The sequence below is a fragment of the Parus major genome, chromosome 9, assembly GCF_001522545.3.
Source record: "Parus major isolate Abel chromosome 9, Parus_major1.1, whole genome shotgun sequence".
NCBI classification, from domain to species: Eukaryota; Metazoa; Chordata; class Aves; order Passeriformes; family Paridae; genus Parus; species Parus major.
In genome coordinates this window covers 5,972,862-5,993,566 of record NC_031778.1, presented here as the reverse complement: position 1 = coordinate 5,993,566, position 20,705 = coordinate 5,972,862, and the positions used below count along the sequence as shown (strand labels likewise).

At 38.3% G+C, this 20,705-nt stretch overlaps 1 protein-coding gene across 5 annotated transcripts in view; it reads left to right on the top strand.

Annotated features, from left to right (window-relative positions):
- STAG1 (stromal antigen 1) overlaps positions 1-20,705 on the top strand; it is a 154,170-nt gene that overhangs the window by 39,727 nt on the left and 93,738 nt on the right. For 4 of the 5 annotated variants that reach the window (XM_015637464.3, XM_033516801.1, XM_033516800.1 and 1 more), the window contains 2 exons: positions 5,637-5,739; positions 14,796-14,975. In XM_015637464.3, coding sequence (XP_015492950.1) covers positions 5,637-5,739; positions 14,796-14,975 — 283 coding nt within the window. The remainder of the gene's footprint in view (positions 1-5,636; positions 5,740-14,795; positions 14,976-20,705) is intronic. The other variant, XM_033516802.1, reaches the window with a different exon arrangement.

The following is a 20,705-nucleotide window of genomic DNA, read 5'->3' as shown; positions in this document are numbered from 1 at the left end:
CACCGTCCCCTCACAGGAGCTCCTCACCGTCCCCTCACGGAGCTCCATGTGTGACCACCATGCTGCCAGTGCCAGGCACCTGTGCCAGCTACCTACATTTGGTAACTATCTAATGTTAGTTTATTTTAGCTTGGAACGTTTTCTAATTTTTTTTTTTTTTTACCTTAGTTATCAGGGTTGAATGACATTCGAAGCTAAGATTTCAAGGCCTGTTATATAAGAAACTGAATGGTTGGACAGTTGAAACCAAATTTGTCTGACATTAATAATAGCATGCTTTGCATTACAGTTTTCTCTTGTATTTTTAAAACCTCAATAAAAAAAATTTAGCTGTGGATGAGTACAGGCTAAAGCTGGGGATGACCTTGATGGGCAGCGCTGAGGCGGGGTGTCAGCCTGAGGGGATTCTTGTTAGTTTAGGGATTAGTTGTGGAAGAACATTTTCTTGGTTCATATTTCCTGGATTTGCCACATTTAAGCAGTGAGGGAATGTTTGTCAAATATGCCAAGAACAAAAAGCTAGGAGAATCTGTGATGGTAGTGGTGGGAAACGGATATTTGCACTTCAAGAACCCAGATGGACTTAAAAAGCGAATGGAATATCACAGAGTTTAACGTTAAAAAGTGCATATTAATGGATTTGGTAACTCTACACACCAGCTGAAAAACCTGAGGGACTTCAAATATACTGGCATATTCTTTACTCAGAACCACTGATATTAAGCAAATCAAAGAGTGAAATAAAACATGAATGTTGTTTTTTCTGGTAAAGTTGGGAATAATTTAATGCTACTCTGTGAAGTGTTGGTGAGATGTCATCCTCAACAACACATGTAGTTTTGATTGCTTTTGAATAAGAGGAGGTCTTTCAATTTACACAAAACTCAGTATAATTTGCACATAAAAGTTTTGGGTCTCTCCTGAGGGCTCAGAAAGAACATTGGCTAGTGTGGATGAATTATCAAAGGAAGTGATAAATTCTAATTCAGAAGGTCCCAGCCAGGCTCTCATCAGGAAGAGTGCTGGCTAAGGCTGAGGAAACCTGAAACAATTTTTGGGCTAGGGGGTATTAGCTTCACACATTTACAGATATGCGTAGACACAGTCCAGTTCCACACAGAAAACCAAGGTTTTTCTAGCTCTTAAAATGAATTATTTGAAGGATTATATAATCTCCCATTCCTGTCTTTAATTTCTACTTTTTTTTTGTAATCTTTTTGGCTACCCTCTTTAAAGAAACAATCCTAAAGCCAACTTGATATGTTAATATACATTGCTTAGGACCATATTATATATTCTCTCCCAAATTATTCTTTGTCGAGGGAACGTGAAAGGAGAATCTTCAACCTTTCTAGATTCATAGAAGTGGCTTCAGAACACAGTAAAGACAGGATTTCACTTACTGGTGTTTCAGATGCTTGGAGAAAACGTCTGGTGTATTTGATCTGTGTGACAGGTGTGAATCTTCTCTCAATGACATGGCTCATATTTGCTCCTTAGATTTTTTGAAGATCGACCATGAGAATGATTCGTCCATGATTCATGAGCCTGTGCATTTAGCCATTTTTCTTCATGAATGCTTTTTTTCACAAGGCTGAATCTGGTGGTAGCAATTGCTGAATTTATCTCTGCCAGAATGTGAGCCCCTCAGCAAACAGAGATAAAAACTTACAGAAGTGTTTTAGTTTCTTTTTTTTTTCACAAAATCTGATACATAAACACAGGTTTTTGCTGTGGTATGTTTTTAAAGGGGCATGATCTATAAACTCTATAACTAGGGCTTTGTGGAATAGTAGAAGAAAGGTAAATTAATTTTAGTTTGTTTTACAGAGATGTGAAATTTACTGTTAATGGAAACGTTCTTCAGAAGCATGACGTGGTCAGGGGCTGCCCAGTGATCTGTTAATTCTTCATTAACATGGATAGTGTCAAGGATTAGTAATTATAACTCTAGAATAATATCTGGAGTTTTTAGAAGGGATCCTGGAGTTGCTGCCAGTTTTCTAGGATGCTGTAGTCACCACAGAAACCAGAAAGCAAAGCAGAGTATACCTGAGCCCTGAAAAGAGCTTATCACTTGTCTCCTTTGCTCTGCTCACCCCTATCTTGTAGGTTCCCACCCACCTCTGTCAAATTCTCTCATGTCCCTGTCATTTCAAACGAGTCTTAAGAGAGGAAAGGTTTAGCTTTAGGCATTTCCACCTCTCCTTAGATGAGGCAGGTTTCCTTAGGCCCAGATTATCTTCCCTCCAACAGCTTCAGGAAGGATAAATTATGACTAAGCCCAAGTTTCCCCTTCAGGTGCCTAGTCACACACAGTGGAATGAGGATAGGATAATTCTGGTCTATTAAGACGCTGATAACTGCCACCAGATAAATTACTTCTTAACAGTTCTGCAAGATGTGTAGGGAATGAGGGAGATGGATGCCGGCCAGCTGCTTCTCTCACTGAGTGTTACAAACTGTCAGAACTGCAGGCAGTTAGGAGATGCTGTACTGCTGCTCTGAGTTCAGAAATAAGAGAAAAAAGGGGCATGTGTGTGCGCCCAGGGCAACTGCAAGGCTGGGACAGAAGCAAGAGGCACTACCTCCCAAACTGAAAGGACTCCCAGCCACACTGGAAGGGCATTTTCATGTAGGAGTTTGTTGATTCAAACAGAATTCCTCGCTGCTTGAAATTACATTTATTTTCATATGAAAACAGCTAAAGACTGCAGGTTGTCCTTGATGCTGTCTCCTTACTCCAAATAATGTGAGGACTGAAGGGAATCTAGTTTTTGATGTTTTCCCCTTGCTGCTTACATATATTCTTTGCTGGAAAGATGTTTCCTTTCTTCCTCACATGTTGTTAGGGTGAGTTTTATTTTGTTTAATTTGAAACATTTATATTCAAGCTGCTTGTCTTGATCGCCTTATTATCAATGGAGAGAAAACAAAATTTATAAGACTTAAACTGTCTGACCAGTTTTCAACACTGACCTTAGCATGAGGTATCTTGTACATTAAGATTTTCTGCATTGCAAGTGTTTCTAATTTAGATTAGATGAATCTCACCCTTAGTACTAATTTATTGAGCTTTTCCTAAAAAGAGAAATGGCCAAAGAGACTTCCAGCAAATTTGAGAGGTTTTACCAGAAGAATAGAAAATTATGTTTGAGGCAAAGAACAGAAGGTGGTTACTAGCTTAACTGTTTCTTTCATATGCAGTATTTGGAAAGATTTGAAATTTCCAGAACAAAATAGACAAATTTATTTGGAGGTTTTGCTAGACCAGACTGAAGCTGTAGAGGAAAGTCAAATTCTCTGTGGAGTAGATGCATGTGAAGTAGTAGTGGAGTGTAATTTATTTATATAGCTCTGGTGTTTCAAGGGAAGGGTTTGAGCTGTTTGCCTAGGAGGATTGCTGAATCTGTTTTTAATAGAAATTTTTATCCTGATGATCCTAGGGGTGCAAGTTTAAAAGCTAGCAAAACACAGATTTCCCCAGGAGTGGGGGTATTGTTTAGATAGACACACCATGCCTGAAACTTTTCCAGTAAGGATCTGAGCAGACCAGAGAGAAAAAAAATTGTTGTGGGTTTTTTTTTTTTTTTTTGAGAGAGCAATAGAGAATGGTTTTAATTTCTCTCCAGCAACAGAAGGGAACAATTTTTTATGGGGTTCCTTACTTTTATATTCAGAATCTTTTAAAATTGCCATTGTGAACCAATGTACATTTTTGTCAAATTGACCTGCAGTGTGATGAGGTATTTGAGTAAAGGCTAGATACATCTATCTGCATAAGCATATCTTCAGCTGTAGTTACTGCATTGCTTTTCTCTGCTGTGGCCCTAATCTACCAAACAATTTTGAACTCCGTTTGGGGTATCTTTTATTGGATTTTAGTATTTTTATATTATTGTGTGTTTTTCCAAACACACAGCTTGATACTAAGTTTTTCAAATTTCATATTTTATGAAGCGAAGAAGCTTCTTTTCAATTGTATCACAACAAAGCTGCATTTTCGATATTTTGTAGAGGTACTGCATTACAAGCATGTAATTTGTGAACTCAAATGCACTTGAATAGTGGCTTTTCATCTAGGGTACTTGATTTTCTGGGATGTGTAGAGTATTTAGACATAATCCACTGAAGTTACTTTCAGTAAAAGAGATTCATACATGTTCTGCATTCTGGCTTTTGTAAAAGATTCTGTGAACCTTGATGTTTTTCTGCTTGCAAGTAGGAAAAGGTAGGAAATCAATGTCTTAATATTAGAAATTCATTATAGTTCTGCAGAATTATTTAAGTGACAGCAGACCTAGGCAATACGGTAATTTCAGTAAAGGGGAATATGAGAATATTCCCAGTTCTGATACAGTGATATCTTTCTGCATTATTAAATAGCTTTCTTGGTGATACAACAAATCTGTGAAGTATTCCCGATATCTAGAGCAAAATACAAAATAACCCCCAGACAACCTGGAAGATCTGTGTAGATCTTGGCTTGCTGGAGTTTCTCAGTTTCACTAGAGCAGATCACTAATGCTGCCATTGATGTTTGAAGCTGTTAAATATGGAATAAGTCTGGTTTTCACCTTCCCTTTACACAGGTTGTACAGCAACTGAACTCTTTTCACTTCAATGAAATTATTTTGGATTTAAAGAAGTCTATGGTTGTAACTACACTTGACCCATCCTTGAGTAATCTAGGACATTATTAGTTGTCAACGAAATTTTTTAGGTATCTGGTGCACTGGTGGTCTTGCACAGTAAAATTAAAGCCCACCAGTAACAAGTGAGGTTTTGCATGTGAACTGCTCTTGGGTAAGATCTAATGCCTCAAAAGATCAATTAAAATGTGAGTTTCTTCAAGCAGCCACATCTATTTGGAAGGCAGAGAAGTACCTCTGCGTCTGGCTGGGAGGGGTTGTGAAAATCGGAGGAATTTTATTTTTTCTTATCATGATCTTAACTCTGAAATGGCAGCAAATGAGAAATTATTGTTCGGGCTTCTCTGCTAACAGGAGTTGAGCAATGTCAAAGCTTTTCCATTGTACAAGCGAAAATATTTTTCTAACTGCAAAAATTATAAATGTCTTCAGATCAAAGGGAGTTTCTGGGTTTGGGCCTCACAGTCAGCATGAATCCTCTTTATTAACAGCTGCCCAAGCCCCTTGTCTTGGGGTGTGAGTGAGAGCATGGTGTAAGCTTTGTGGAGCCTTGTATAACTGTGCTAATGATGAGACAGCTGGATTGGACTCCACATTGCTCTTGGGGCCTTGAGAGCAGCTCAGAAGCAGCTACAAAGAATAAAAGGAAGTTCTTGGTAGTGAATACGTTGTGGGATTGATGAATTGAGCATATGCTGGGTAATACAGCCAGTTTTGAAGTGTAACGTGTTTTCAAATGAAAATTAATTTAAGGAATTCCATTCAATAAAATGACATTGCAGCCAATGAAGAAGGAAGGCCTTTTGCCAGGGCTAACAATGCTCTGTCCTTGGTTTGCAGAATAAATGGGGAAAGCCTTTCAATGCCGACTTTTTTTTGTTATTTATTTGTTTTCTGTCTCAGGACTAAGTATTTAATTGGTCAGTTACAGACTACTTGTTGATTTCAAATAATTTGAATTTATCTAATGTTTTTCCCCCCTAGGGATTCTACAAACGAAACTACTGCACATTCAGATGCTGGCAGTGAGCTTGAAGAAGCAGAAGTCAAAGGAAAAAGAAAAAGGGGCCGTCCCGGCAGGCCTCCAGTATGTGTAATTTGTTTTGCTTTTGTTATGCATCTATGTAATTTATTTTTGTTTTGTTATGCATCTATTTATAATTGACTGCAGACTCTTTTTCATATGATCATCTTGTGGTCACATAAATAAGCTTTTAATGAGTCCTATGTCAGACTTTATGAAGACTTGTAATATGAAATATTTATCAAATTGATGTGCGAACAATGTTTGGAGTGTTTAAAAAAAGGCATAAAAATGATCTCATAATAGCTATTAATTTTTCTTTTGCTAGCTGCTTTCATGAACAATACAGTTTTGTTATTACTGTTATTACAACATTCTTACAGATATGAGAATAACTTCAGTAAGTACAGCCACTTTCTTGTTGAAAGTTGTAATAGACTTCAAGTGACAAATGACATTTAAGCCATCTTTTTATTACTGATAATCTTTTAATGTGAATAGAAGAATTGCAGCATGATATTTACTAGATTCCTGAGAAGATCTATTTCAGAAGTCATGTGATTGACATTCACTGCATTCTACTTACAGAATGGGAGTTCTTCAACAAATCCTCTGGCATAATGAAGTAGGTGATAAGGTTGTCTTTGTCCCTGCTGGCCTATCAGTAGGAACATACAGAAACAGTTCTCTATTACACAGGGTATTAGGGAGGCTTTCTCTCTTATTTTCATTTATTTTATAAAATAGCCAATTTATTGAAAAATAAAGGGAAAGTTCTGTGTGTCATGTTGTCCTTCATCTTGGTTCTTGAAAATGATCAGTTTGGCTCTTTTGGCTGTATCACTTGAAGTACACAGTGTGGAGTAAGACTTGGTGGGAACTTCTCTGTGTTTGTTTTATTCACCTCTTAGTGTTGCTCTATGAATAAAGTCACAATATGAATGTGCATATAGCACTAGTAGATGAAGATTTTTTGTTGTTTTTTTTAACCCTGAGGGCTTTGATCCTAAGGCTTATCTCAAGCCATGGGCTTGGTGAGGCTGTAAGAATGGACAGATCTATGTGTTCCTCAGGCATGCTGGCCAAGCTGGAGCAAATTCCTCTTTACGGTTGGTTTTCAATTTTCATCACAGTCTCTGGACTTATTCAGGGTGCCAACATTTTAAATCCTGGTCTTTTCTAGGCATGTTGTCTTCCTTTTTGAAAGCTTTTGAACACTTTCCTATGATGCATGTATTCTTCATCAGATAAATGGATTTGCTCATGAACATGAAGCCTCTTCAGAGCAAGCCTTAAGTGTTTAAAGAGAACAGCTTATCTGTTTACATAGCTTGTAAGCAAAGGATAATATGAAAAATTATCTTATGAATACTTCATTAGCAAATCTATGGGGTTTTGTAGCTCTAATTAAAAAAAGGAGGCTGGTGCAACCTGATTGCTAACCCAGAATTTTGTCACAATGTAGGAATTCAAGTTACAGCAACACTAGGGGTGGTATTTTGTACCCAGCCCACACTCACTGGAAGAGAAAGGTGGATGTTACAAAAAGCATTTCTCATTCCTCTGCTTCAGTTTATTAGTAGCTCCTATGAGAACATTTACTGAAGCACTCTGCTGGTCCTGCTATCAGGTTTCTAAGGGAGGAATTGCTCATTTTGCTTAGAACAACTCCAGGCTCATTAGGTATGACTGTCACGTGATGAACGTGCAGAGGAAGCAGCCATTGCTTCATTCACAAAGTGATGGGCTGTGAGCTGCTTGCTGCTGCAAGACCTTAGGGTTATCAAGAGAGAGTCTGTGGAGGCTTCATCTTAATACTTAAGAGGAGTCAAAAAACCCCAAATCCAGTCTTACAACTTAGAGGAAGAAAATAGAGAATGAAACAAATACGGTGTCCTTTATGAAACTGTAGCTTGTCAAAATTTGGAAGAATTTTCTCACTTCTACTTTCTCTTTCCCTTTTGACCTCCATCCCAAAATCTCAGGAAAGCATATATTAGGACTGGAAGAGTTTCAGAGAAGAAAAACAACATGGTCATTTATGGAATGGGACTTAGCAGATCTCAGTGCAACCTCCTAGTCAGAGTGGGGCAGCTTTGGGATCAGACCACATTGCTCATGGCTTTTCCAGTTTGATTTTGAAAATTGCCAAGGCTGGAGACTGCACAGCTTCTCTTAGGTGCCTATCCATTTTACTTCATGATAAATTTCTCCTTTGATTCTTCTACAAAAAAAAAAAAAAAAAAGCTCCTAAAGCAAAAAGTCACTCAATGTTTACTCAATGTTTAATGTCTAGAGGAGAAATGCAAAAACGTTGGAAAGGCTAATCTAGGCAATTGAATTTACAGCATTATTTGATGTTAAGAGCCAGGGACTTGGTAATTGTATTGCTTTAGCAAACCGTGTTGCTAACCCAGTCACTTCCCTCAGGAGAACTGTCTGGTTCTTACAGGAGGTGCAGCTGTGACCCCACCCCCCCCCACCCCCCGACTCTTCACTACTGTGGTTTTTGTTTCCTTCACAGGTACTACCTACCTTTACTGCCAGATGTGAAACAGATTGAAAGGTTTAGTTAAGTTCAGGAATGTTTTTCATAACTGAGATTTAGCTTAGATGATTTTCATTTCTGTTATAGACCTGAAGAGGGTAGCCCAAAGGCTCTTCTCATTTCTGTGGCTGGGAATTTTTTCTAACTAAAATGCTCTTTTTTCTAACTAAATGCTCTAATAAGATTTAATCTCTTCCTGTAAATGCCAGTTTGTTGAAGTCCTTAGGCCACCATAGCTACAGTGGCACACCTTACTGACCTCTTTTGGAAAGGGACTTTACTTTGTGCTGCATGATCCTATTACAGAGCTGCCTGGAATATATTCCATCAAATATATGTATGTATTTTAAACAGGTTTCTGCTGAGTGTCACAGAATGGACTTGACATTTTATCAGAAATATACACTACTACAAGAGGATTTTCCAGATTGTTTTCCAAAGACATTCTCTGCAGATTTGAGACCTTTGTAGGAAGATGGTGCTCATTTGAAATGCTGCTTTTGTAGCAAATACCTCTTCAGTTCATAAAGAACTGTAATGCTTTTGGGGTGCCTTTACTTTCTAAAACACTTCGAGCTAGTTGATTTTTAGGATTTCCGTTCAATCCAAGTCATTCCATTCTAAAGCACTGCTGTTTAAGTAGCCCCTTCACTTCTGTACACTGTTCTAATGAGTCTTTGACGGAGTAGTCTAGAGAGTCAATTTGCAAATAGATTAAGTGCATTGGTCTTGCAGAATAGCTCTCAGAATCAAACCTGACTGTTCAGAATTCTCTGCCCTTGCTGTGCATTTAGTAGGGGCTGCTCTAGTGGCTGGGGCTGGCTATTGGCCAAGTACCCTCCTAAGCACTGAGTCTCCTAGAGTAGATGCCCATGGAGTGACTGGCCAAGAGCTGAACCTGTCCAGCCAGTGGGATATTGTGGTGCACATGTTTGTGATACCATCTCGTTATGTATTTAAATGAATTCTGGGGATCTATTTAAGGAGTGAATTCTAACAGTCCTCTCCTTGAAGCTCCTGAGTAATAGTGGCCAAATTGCCCTCTCTGCCTGCTACATTATTGAAATACATGGGTTTGGATGTACTCTCCTGTTCTAGGGGATTTGAAAGCACAAGGGCTTATGATGCAATGTAGCATTCACATCAGTGAGCTCAGGCTCAGATCAGTTATTTACCCATCCTTTTTTGTCTCCTCTTCTGGATCAACACTTCGTTCAGCATTGTTGGCATGCTTTATTTTAAACTGCTCATCCTCACTTTCCCAGGAGCTCAGAACAACCTGGCTTAAACCTCAGCTGCTGGAGGTTGAGGCAGTGAGAGAGATCCCTGGCTGTGTTTCAGATTTGAGGTAGGAGTAGACAGTTCTAATCTCTAATTCAGAGTACAGGGAGAAACATCAGTTTGTCTGTTCCAGAGGTGGCAATTTGGAGATCTCTGCTGGTTTCTTTCTCATTCATACTCAGAGTCACCTAAAACAAGATGAAACAAGGCACTTCTGATGCTTTTGTCCCCAGGAAAGCCTGTACAATTTTACTTTCAGGTCCTTTTGTAGATTTTGGTATGGACGAGACAGACCACAGTGCCGTATCTTTGCATTCATATTGGAAATTTTAACTTTGCAGCAGATTCCTGGTCTTATTTTATCTTGCACTATAGATGTTAGATACAGCAGGGGATTGAGTTTTGCTTCTAGTTCCAAGTCATACGTGTCCTGATTAATAACAGGGAGGAATCCTCTTAGAAGAATTTCTTTTCATAGCAGTGGAGGTTTGTGGTTGGTGTGATTTACATCAGTGTCCTGTTTCAGCTTGCCTGCTGCCTGATGGTTTAGGTCTGTCCCTTACAAATGAAGGAAGTCTCTAGGTCAGTAGAAATGCAGTGCATCTGTAGCATCTTTGTGAAGACTTTTCTATCCTGTTACCTGTAGCATTAGAAGTTTTCTTTTTAAGCTTTTGATGGGATGGTTCTTGTATTTTTGGCAATCTATTAATTTTTCTGTGGAAAAAAATCTTTTTTTGGCACTAAATGCCTCAGCTAGAAGAATTGAAATTATTCAAGCATTTATAGCGTACTCTCTTGATTCTTTAAGATGACTTTTAGAACTCTTGATAGATTTTTAAATAAGGGTGAAAAATAGTACCACCACTCCCCAACACTCCTACTTTTTTCATCCTAAACTGCAAGGGCTGCAGCTGAAGCAGCTCTGGATGCACTGGGTGTTAGGGGACGTGCACCTGTCTTTATTCGTAGGATGAAACTTTTCACAGGTAGCACCTTGTTTGTTTCTATGACCAAAACAGTCCACAGGACTGTTGGAATCCAAGAACTTCTCCCTGGATAACCGTGATGATGGTATGAGATGTCATAGTCTTTTTTTAATCAGAATTAATCCATGAAGACCTCAGGCATTACTCTTCTTTTGCTTAACACAGACTTATAACATAGAGCCTCTTGAGGGGCTGATGCCTTGGAGAGGCAAGTTCTTCAGTCTTACTCAAATGGAGGTTACAAAGCTTCTACCACTTTCCCTGGGAAATGGGATATTTATTCCTCTAAATGACTCCCAGTGTGAATGCACATACAGGTCATTGTTTCTAGGTGGTGTGTTAGGCGGAGTTACTGACTCTAGGACTTTATTTCTTCATGAAGTGCATCACATCAACTTGGGGAATGTTAATGTAAAACGTCAAGCCACCTTCACTGGTTTTTTTTGGTAGTGTGTGAATTAATTTTCACTGTATTACTTGATTTTACAAATGTGGGTGAGTTTATTTTCTTCTTGGTAATTTTAAAGACATGAAAGGAAAAGTATTGTGTAGCTAATTTGTTAGAAAATCCTGAACTGTCATCATTCTAGTTTAATTGCAGTCGAGTATTTTGTTTCCTGTTTGCATTTGTTGAAGCCTTAAAGTGACAGGTAAGGTATGTGACAATCAATACGGCCATTTTTGGTTGTTGCTTCTGTGGCATATTCTGGAACTTCTGAATTTCCTAATGCTGGTGTATATAAACCCTAGGCTTTTGTTGTCACAGGTTTCAAAAATCATCAGTAATTTCTGTTTCATTTGGACATCACACCAGCCAAGCTGTCCTGGGTTTTGGAGTGAAATCACAAATGCAACTGCTGCAGCCTCACAGCTCCATGCAATTTTTTTTTGGGCGTGTGATTAAAAAGCCTCAAGCATTCTTACTTTGTCACACTGCTTTATCCTTTCCTTTGTCAGTCCTAATTCCCCCACTTCAGGGGGGAACTTTCTGGCTGAAAGCTATAAAATGGTGTGCAATAATCATGATTTTTCCTCCTGTTAGGACTCAGAGATTCTGTTTTTCCTGTGTCTTGTTGAGCATTAGGTGGATCTGGGGGAGGAAACCTGCTAGATTTTCACTCTGATCTTATTAAACATTTCATTTTAGAGCTGTCAGTTATAGTCTGACAGGTTTACTGGGGCTGCCTTAAGCAGGTCTGTTTCTGTGTGGAAGAACATGGCATTAGAGAATGGGTTCTGTTTTTTTTGGTTTTTTTTTTTTTTCCAGAAGGATCACCCTTTCCTGTGAGTGTGTGTGTCTCTTTTCTGGGATGCACCGTTACCTGTACCTGTCATCCTTAAAAATAAACATAATTCTTAGATTTGTAGCTTTTGCAACTTCCACTTCCAAGAGCACCCTGCCTTTGGAGATACGCCACAGATGTTCTGTATCATGAACAAGTCTTCTCTGTGTTTCTGCGGATGTGCTAGTCCTGCCTTTTTGTTCACTTGCTCTGTGGTGGTGGAGGACGTCTCCATCCTGGGATAGAATCATAGAATACCAGGTTGGAAGGGACCTCACAGATCATTTGGTTCAACCTTGTCTGGCAAAAACACAATCTAGGAAAGATGCCCTAGCAGCCTGTCCAGCTGAATCTGAATTGTCCAGTGTTGATGAGCCCCCAGATTCCCTGGGGAGATGATTCCAGTGGCTGATTGGTCTCTTTGAAGTAGCATTTCCTACTGAACTTTGTGCTTAGAGGGAGGAAACTGTATGGAGCTCAAACCTGTCAACATGGCCTGCAAAGTTTCTTGATGTAAATTCAGACACATTATGTGCAAATAATGTTTGACTACTGCATTGTAATATTGTGTGTTAATGACCAAGGAATGCCATGTGCTTTGTGCTTGCAAAACTTTAAAGCACCAAACAGTTGGTGGAGGGCCTATATATGACTTTATTTCATATTCACACTCTGGAATGAGACTGAACTTGGGCTTCCTGCCAGATGCCTGCTGGGTGGAAGTGCTGAAGGGTGGATGCCCTTTCACTAGTGCCTTTCCACCTGAAGACAATGTTAATCCTTTCCTAGCTCAGAAAGTTCACATTTTGGATTTTCTTCAGTCTTGAGTGGAGCATCTTGTCTACTTGTTTTGTCTCTAGAGGCAGGACTCAATACAGATCCCACATCTCTATTCTGCTACCCCAGCTTGGATACACAATGGCTTTTGTTAGATGCGAGATTTTTCTCCACTCTGAGAGATGTTCTCATTGTCAAAAGAAAACCTACTCCAGAGAGAAATTTTATTCAAGTAGATTCAGTAATATATCTGGTGTTAATTCAAGGATATTAAGGTATTTACTTGAAGAATCTGCTTTATCCAGTAATTTGTCAGAAGTACACCTGTCAGTTATTTCTGTACCTCTTCTGAGGGCTCGGTGATGATCTTGCCCTTCCAATTCAGACAAGGAGCCTTGGTCAAAGCACCTCCCTTTTCCCAGGATACCTGACAAAGAGAATTTAAACAGGGCATTTATATGCCTAGTGATGGCACATTTTGAACCTGTGTCTGTAGTACTCATGCTCAGGTACTCACACAGGTGCCTTTTCACATTGCTTTCATTAACAAGGTAGCTTTGGATATGTGAATGTCACATCCATCTCTTACTGCCTTTCCCTTCATCCTTGCAGTGTTTAATGCCTCTCTTTCAATTACACGTTGATAAAAACTGAGTGTAGAGGGGGCTTGCATTAGTTTCTGTAGAGGGAGTTTGCATTCAAGCTTTCATTTAGCAGTTCTTGTAACTAGGTGAAATGCTTACTGTCTCCCAGATGGAATAAGTGTATGGGTTTTATATCTCAAAGGAGTCAATTTACTTCTAATTCTTTCCCATTTTAATAAATAGTGATCGCATGTCTTTCAAGCTCAGTAGTACTTAAACATGTTGTATGTTGATAATATTCTTGCTGTTACAGGGAGCTTTGCACATATTTAAAAATTCATTGAGGGAGATATTCTTTTGATCCTCAGTGCAGATATTATCCAGAAAACTTCACAGAGATTGTACCATTATTTTAAGCTTTCTGGCTTGCATTTCTATGCAAGCCCTTAATTGAATATTTGCAAGAGGTAGTTGTGCTCTACCTTGCCCTTGGCTTCAGCCCTCTGGCCCCACCCCTTTTAAGGCAGGGATCCCTCTTAAAGCATGAGGGAAGCTGGACTTGCAGGGCTGTCTTCTACCAGCTCTCTGCCAGAAATTAGATTCCTTTCCTCTGCAGTAGAATTCTCAATGTGTCTTGAGACATTCTTAATATGCAACTGAAAATGTTGACTTCGTGTTCTTTACTAAAAGCATTAATAGAAACTCAGCTGACAATATACTTGAGTAAAACGGTGTCATAAGGATATTGTCCAAAATTTAGTTTTTGAGTTGTTTTCTTTAATATAATTCCTCACAATAGCTTCATTGTTCTGTGGGAAACAGCAGATTTTGCTTTTGTGTGCCTCACGGTAGGGAGAAAGAATAGAATATGAAAGTAAGAAATCTGATGTTATTTTCCCCAGAATTTTTTTTTGTTTCTGTTTCACAAGTGACTTAAATTCAGAACAAACTGTTCAGTAGGTGAGTCTTGACAGACAGCATCTATATCACCTGATTAAAATCTTGAAGAATGTAGAGAAAATTTACATTAAATAATTTAGACTCAAAGGGAAAACATTTTAACTCATAAAATTTTGAAGCAAGAGGCTGCTATGGTGATCTACTAAGTCTGGCTGTACAAATTTGGTGATTTGGTGATTTGAGTTGAAGAGCTGACTATGTACACAGTTTCTTATAAAAGCTGTATGAAAATGAAAATACAGAAAATGAATGTTAATGTGACAAATGTATTTTTAATAACTTACTGTCTTAGCTCATTAGTTAAAATCACCAATTATTCTCAATGTCTGTCTTGTGTAAGACTCATATGGGGACTGACATGAACTCCAGCATTGGGAGTTCATCAGTGTCTTCGGGTGACCACTACTTACCTTGGTGTGGCAGTGGCTTTTAAATAGTCCCTCAACAACTACTGATAAATAAAATTCTATGTACATGACTGGATAAAGTCCTGAGCAACCTGGTTGATTTTCCTAGCTCACCCTGCTTTGAGCAGGAGGTCAGGCTGGAGACCTCTGGAGATGCCTTCCAGCCTGGCTCATCCCATGATCTTTGTGTGTATAAGTGTGTGTGAGGGTATAAGGATGTAATGTTTATGGATCATTTATAAAGAAACGCTGGGTGATTTCAGATGTAGCTGTAATAAACTTTCACTCTGCTGGTTTTCTTTGCCCAGTCTGCCACTAAGAAACCCCGGAAGTCTCCAGCGGACAAGGGGCGTTCTGACGCTGGAGCTCGAGGAGCAAGTCGTGGGAGAGCCAATGGCCACCCGCAGCAGAATGGAGAAGGGGACCCTGTCACTTTGTTTGAGGTGGTTAAGCTGGGAAAGAGCGCTATGCAGGTAAAATGTCTACTTGTGTTCCTCCTCACAATTCAGTGTATTCTGACTGGAGCCCAGTCTAAGCTGTGCTTTTATAGTATTTTGTCATGACTGCATTGGTCTAATGGACTGCATATGATAAAGTACAGGACTGAGTGGGTTCTGATTGAGGGCTGTATCCTGCTGAAGAACAAGAGATCTGGCAGAAAGCCATGTGTTTCAAATTCTCCATTGTTGATCCATTACTCTGAAGTTAAAAATATCTGTTGATAATAAGCAGTTAATTAAAGTACATCCTGTAGCAAGCTTTATATGGGAAAAAAGTGTATGAAAATAATGATGAATCTAGGCCTTTTTTGTTCGCTTTTTTTTTCAAGAATACCTGCTCACACAAGCAGTTTGGAGCCCTTTGCACTGGAACTTGCATTCCTGCTGTCCCCATCAGGACAGTAGGTAAAGGCTAAACTATTTCCCTAGACTTCCACTGAGTCTGAGGGAAAACACTGACACATCCTGAAGGCAAATTTTTCATTGTATAATAAGTAAGATCATCCTAGTTGCCTCTAGAAATGTTTCTTACCTGCTTATGTTTTGATCAGGTCAGAGGTCTTTACAGGATGTGTGGGGCCAGGTGAGTCACATCTCAAGACCCTGCACAGAGGATTGGTTTTGACAGTGTTGTGTGGTTTTAGTAAGCTGCTGTGCAGCTCTTGGTTTTGATACTCAAAGGAGAAAGAATGGGCCCAGAACACTCTTCATCTCATGCAAAGCTGACAGACATTCCTACTCTGAAGGATTGTTTAAGAAAACCTCCTTTACTTTGCATTTCAACAACACAGGACTTAGCCAGTATCAGTTAGCTTGTTTTGATGCTGACTAACATGAGAAAAGTACAAATTAGGAAAATTTGTGCTAAGTCCCAGTCTCATTATTACTTTTAGTGTAGCCAAAAGTTGAGCCTCTTTTAAGTCCCAGAGGCATCATATACTTCAAATGAGTGAAAGTTGTTGAAAATTTCCTGTCTCAAATCTGTGGAAAGTCTGAGATGTAATTTTAAAGAAGTAATATACTGGAAGGAAATGAGAATTTTTGTTCTTCATAGTTTCTGTGTTTACACTTATTCAGGATTGACCCTTCTTATCTAGAAGGTGAAGACAGAACAAATTTACTCCTAAGAAAGCTATGGATGGATTCCTTATGCCTTTTTTTTTTCCTACAACAGAGCTTCCAACTTTGTTTGGTTTTCAGCATTTTTTTCAAGTTTTGTTTCTGGCAGAAATCGAGGAAACATCTGGAGTCTATTTTCTGGTTTTACTGTGGTACAGAACATACAATATACTTTGTACAGTATAGTTGACTTAGAGTTATTGATATTTGCAGAAGCCAAATGGAAAGGAATGGGCAATTGCTTTGATATTTGATGACTCTGTGTGTATGTGGTATTGACTTTGATACATTTTATCTGTATCAAAAGAGATGCTGAAACAAGTCTTCCGCAGATTAAATACAAAAAAAAAAAATTGTCTTCATGTTTGTATTAAGAACCCTTTGGAAATCAGATAGAAAGAAATTGTTTTTAGAAGTGGAGAGTTTGTATATGCATGTGTAGGTGGATATGTGTCTGTATATTCACATATACGTGTATCCACAAATCCCGTATGCATAGGACACACACACACTTATCATGTGCCCAGCCTGCAGGTAGGAGAAAAAGTATACAGCACCATCTAAGCAGGGGTGAGATTATATGCAAATAGTAAAGGAATAAGCCTTTTGTATTTGAGATATATGAAGGCCTGGGGTACAAAAAGGCATAAATGACTTGAGCCCTAATTTCAGGAGTATGCATTGCTTGGGCACCTTTGAAAAATTTACTGTTGGTAAAAATATTCTAAAAAATCAAAGTAACCCTACAGCAGGAAAGAGAATGCAATTAAAATGTGATTTAATATTTTTTAACTTGCACTTTTGCACAATCATCTCATGTGAAACCAAGGTTCTTTAAACCAAGCTTAACAGTGACTTTATACTTGTGTTTTTCTGTAATATATTAGGATTTTGATGTAACAATTAGGAATGCCTGGCATATTTGTTTTTCATAGTTTTGATGCAGGTCTTTTGTTCAATTTTAGCAATTTCGTCAATATTGCAGCTTTCAAACAAGTGCCATATATTTGTATTTGGCAGAACATATTATTTCTCAATATTTAGTTATTTCCCTGTAGTATGAACTTGTAATTCCCTGTTATATAAATAATTTTTTTGTTCTAGTGCTCCTAAGTTTGCTTTCAGCAATGAAAACCCAGGAAAATTCAACTGAAATATTCTGAGATTACATAGAAATCATGTGCTTTCGTTTCTGGTTTATCTGCTCCTGCTGTTTGCTCTCAGAATTTTTTTTAGTTGTTAGATTTTTCTGGCTTTGTGATGCCAATTCATAAAAGTCTGTTGCTGAATTCAATTTTCACTTCTTCTAAGCTTCTCTATTTTTGTTCTCACAGCAGGATTCGTTTATTACTTCTCTTCAGGGTTGTTGCTTCTTCCACGGAAATAAAATCAGTTTAATTTTTTGTATTTAAAATATACATAATTCCAGGGTTGTTCTTTGCATAAAATCTTTGCCTCTGTCATGGGGTGCTGCTTGTGTCTTGCTTGAATTCTGTAAATCTGTTTGATGCCCATGTTAAGTTGGTATCAGACGGTTGTCAGTGTTTTTCATTTGCTCTGTAACCTTTTGTATAGTTAGTGCTTCAGAAGTTGTTCTGTCAGCAGCTCTCTGTGAATGAAGTGTGACATGACCTTCTGCTCATGCTTTCTGCAGGTACATTTTCAAGTGTTACTCCATTAAGGCTGTTCATAGAATTTCTTCAGTGATTTTTGTTTTCATAGTCAAACATGATACTCTTCTGCTTTTTGTCATTTATCTCTTCCATATATTTATTTTTTAGTTATATCATTTTATGGTGACAGCTATATTCTCTACATTTCCCTACTCTGAACCTCCATATGCTGAATGGTCTCTATCAGCATTTGTCATGTGCTCAGCTGCCTGCTGGTTGGATTGAAGGCTTGGGTGAGCCTCTACTCTTCCAGCTGACCCACCCAGGCAGAGACTGACTGCTAGCTAAAATATTCAGACATTTCTGCATTGGTCTCTGACCCTGCTTTTAAGATGGCAGGGACTAAAGAAATTGCGATGAAATCAGATCTTGTTTAGAACTGCAAATTTCTCATGAGTTAGTTATGACCAGTTATCTGTAGTGAAGTTTGTACTACTGGTAGTCAAATAGAGCATAGAAGTGTTCTGCTTCCTTGTCTGCAAAGGATTTTGTTCCCCTGAACATCAGAGAATGCATCATCAGTAATCCTAGCAGGTGTTCAGTACTAAAACATGAACAGATCTGTGCCTTGATGTCTCTGCAATACTCCATGCATTACCAGGCACCCTCAATTGGTGTTGGCAGCTTACTACAGAGTAGGGACTGATTTTGGGGAAAAAAAAACATAAAAAATTGCTGCCTCTGCTTAGGCTCAGCTAATAAAAGGTAATCTTGGTGTTGATTAGACATAGTTCAGAATAAATATGGCTCCATTATATGCCAGCAAGTATTTTAAGAGAAATATCCAAGTATCTAGTGTGTTGAAATGGATTTTTTTTATCGTGCCACCAGTTTTTCCGTGTCTTTCCAGAAATCGAGGCTGCATGGGGTTCCTGCACATCTAGGCACATGGGGATTTGTATCTTTTGAGGTTCTCTCCCAATCCAAGTAAAGCTGTATTTGTAGCAGTGCTTACCCTGCCTTGAGAAATCCACCTCTGGCAGACTTATTCCTGATTAGAGTGATTATATAACCATATTTATCTTACGCAGGAGGTATTACATGTGTTTTTACATAGATCCTTGAGATTAAGAACATCAGAGCAGCTGTAACTGGATTGCACCAAAAGTCCAACAGCCTGTCTCTGACAGTGGCAGAAAGGGAATAAGATGGCAAAAATGAGTTTTAGGTACTCTCTCTACCTCTGACTGTTTGCAGCTCAGGGCCACTGTGGTGTCTGTGTTCTCAGTAGTCTTAAAGGCTCTCTTTTCTGAGTTTCTTTTCTCCATCTAAAAGAGTTTTTTGCTGAATCACATCTCTGTCTCCCTCAGCTATTTCTGAAAGCAGAGGTCTTTGAAGATTAAAAATATACAGACATACATTAAGTATTACCCATGCTTTTTGTGTTAAAGGCAAGGTTAGTTTAATTGTCCTTTATTGTATTTTAACTGCTGTATCCTCCAGCTTGAAGGATGGATTATAACTGAGGGTTTCCCCAGATTGTATCAGAAATTCTGTAGGAGTTTCAGCATGCAGTCTTTAAAGTTTACTGGGCAAAATGACTGCATCTATTATTATAATTTAAACTAGTATTTTCATTTTGTTAGGCAGATTTCTTCTGTAGCCTAATCTTGTTTTGCTTTTGATTGTATGGTACTGAATTAGAAGAAAAAAAAAAAATCAAAACTAGGTACATGTTTTTATAGTTGTTACACTTGGAACAATGTAGCCACCAAATGAAGCATTAATTAATTTGAGGAGTATCCCTTAATACCAAATGAATTTTTCTGCAGTCATCAAACAAGGCTTCTTTTCCCTTGTGATTTAATAAGATGTGAGATGATATTGCTGTTAATGTGGACACAAATGCCAGTAGTGCAGTGTGTGAAAGCATTTGTACCTGAAAATACTCACTATATTTGAAGGCAGAAAAGTCTTTTGCTCTCTAGAATGTTGATGTTTTTTGAAGTGTCTGGGGTGATCTGTGAACCCTTTACAAACTGTGGTAGCAAAGGAATATGAATCATGTGTTCTAATAAATTGATGGGTTTCTTACTGGAGTAACTACATTTTGTTTCAACACTCCTCCAAGTATCTTTTCATTCCATTGTTCAATGTTTATGAGCAGTTTTGATGCTTTGTAACATCATTCATGCCCATGGTTGGCTCAGCTTAAACAGACACAGCCCCCTGGAAACGGTGTAACATGTCAACTGTGAGAGATGAGCACCTTAGAAAATATGTGCCACCTTAGAAAATCTTGGTGATAACTTTGCACGGTGCTCAGCCTCAAGACTTCCTGTGATTTTAGTCCATTTGAAAGCAGAATTTTCCCAGCACCATTTATGCACTCAGTGTAATTCCAGTTAACCTTCACCATTCTAAGATTCTCTTAAGGAAATAATTATTTTATTTGGTAGCGTTTTTTTCTCCCACATGGTTCAGTGTAACATGTTACATTGATTTCCCTGTGTAATTATATTTAATACCCAGTCTACTGCATAGAAATATGTATTTACACAAAATGCCAAATAGATAATCCTTTATGGATAGTATAAATCCCTTAGTTTTATTGGGAAGAAATACTTCTAGGATTGTATTCCTTTCTTCTCTGTGCTTCAGAAAATAAAAAGTTACGTAGGTAGACACTGCATAAAACAAGTTTTCCCATTTTTGCTTACTGTTATCTATAGTGATATTTTGGTTGTTTTTTTTTTTAAAAAAATCATTTTACCTTCTCAGGAAGTGCATGATAGGTGTTAGCAAAGTATGAACTCTTTCATAATTTAAAATTATGATCCTTAGAGAAAAAGAACGAAGTGGATGTCCTTAAGCTGCAGTTCATTTTTATTATCCTTATATTAGGTTTTCACTGGGTGTATATTAGACTGCAGTTTGGAATGCAGGCAGGCACTCATCCTGGAGTTTACTG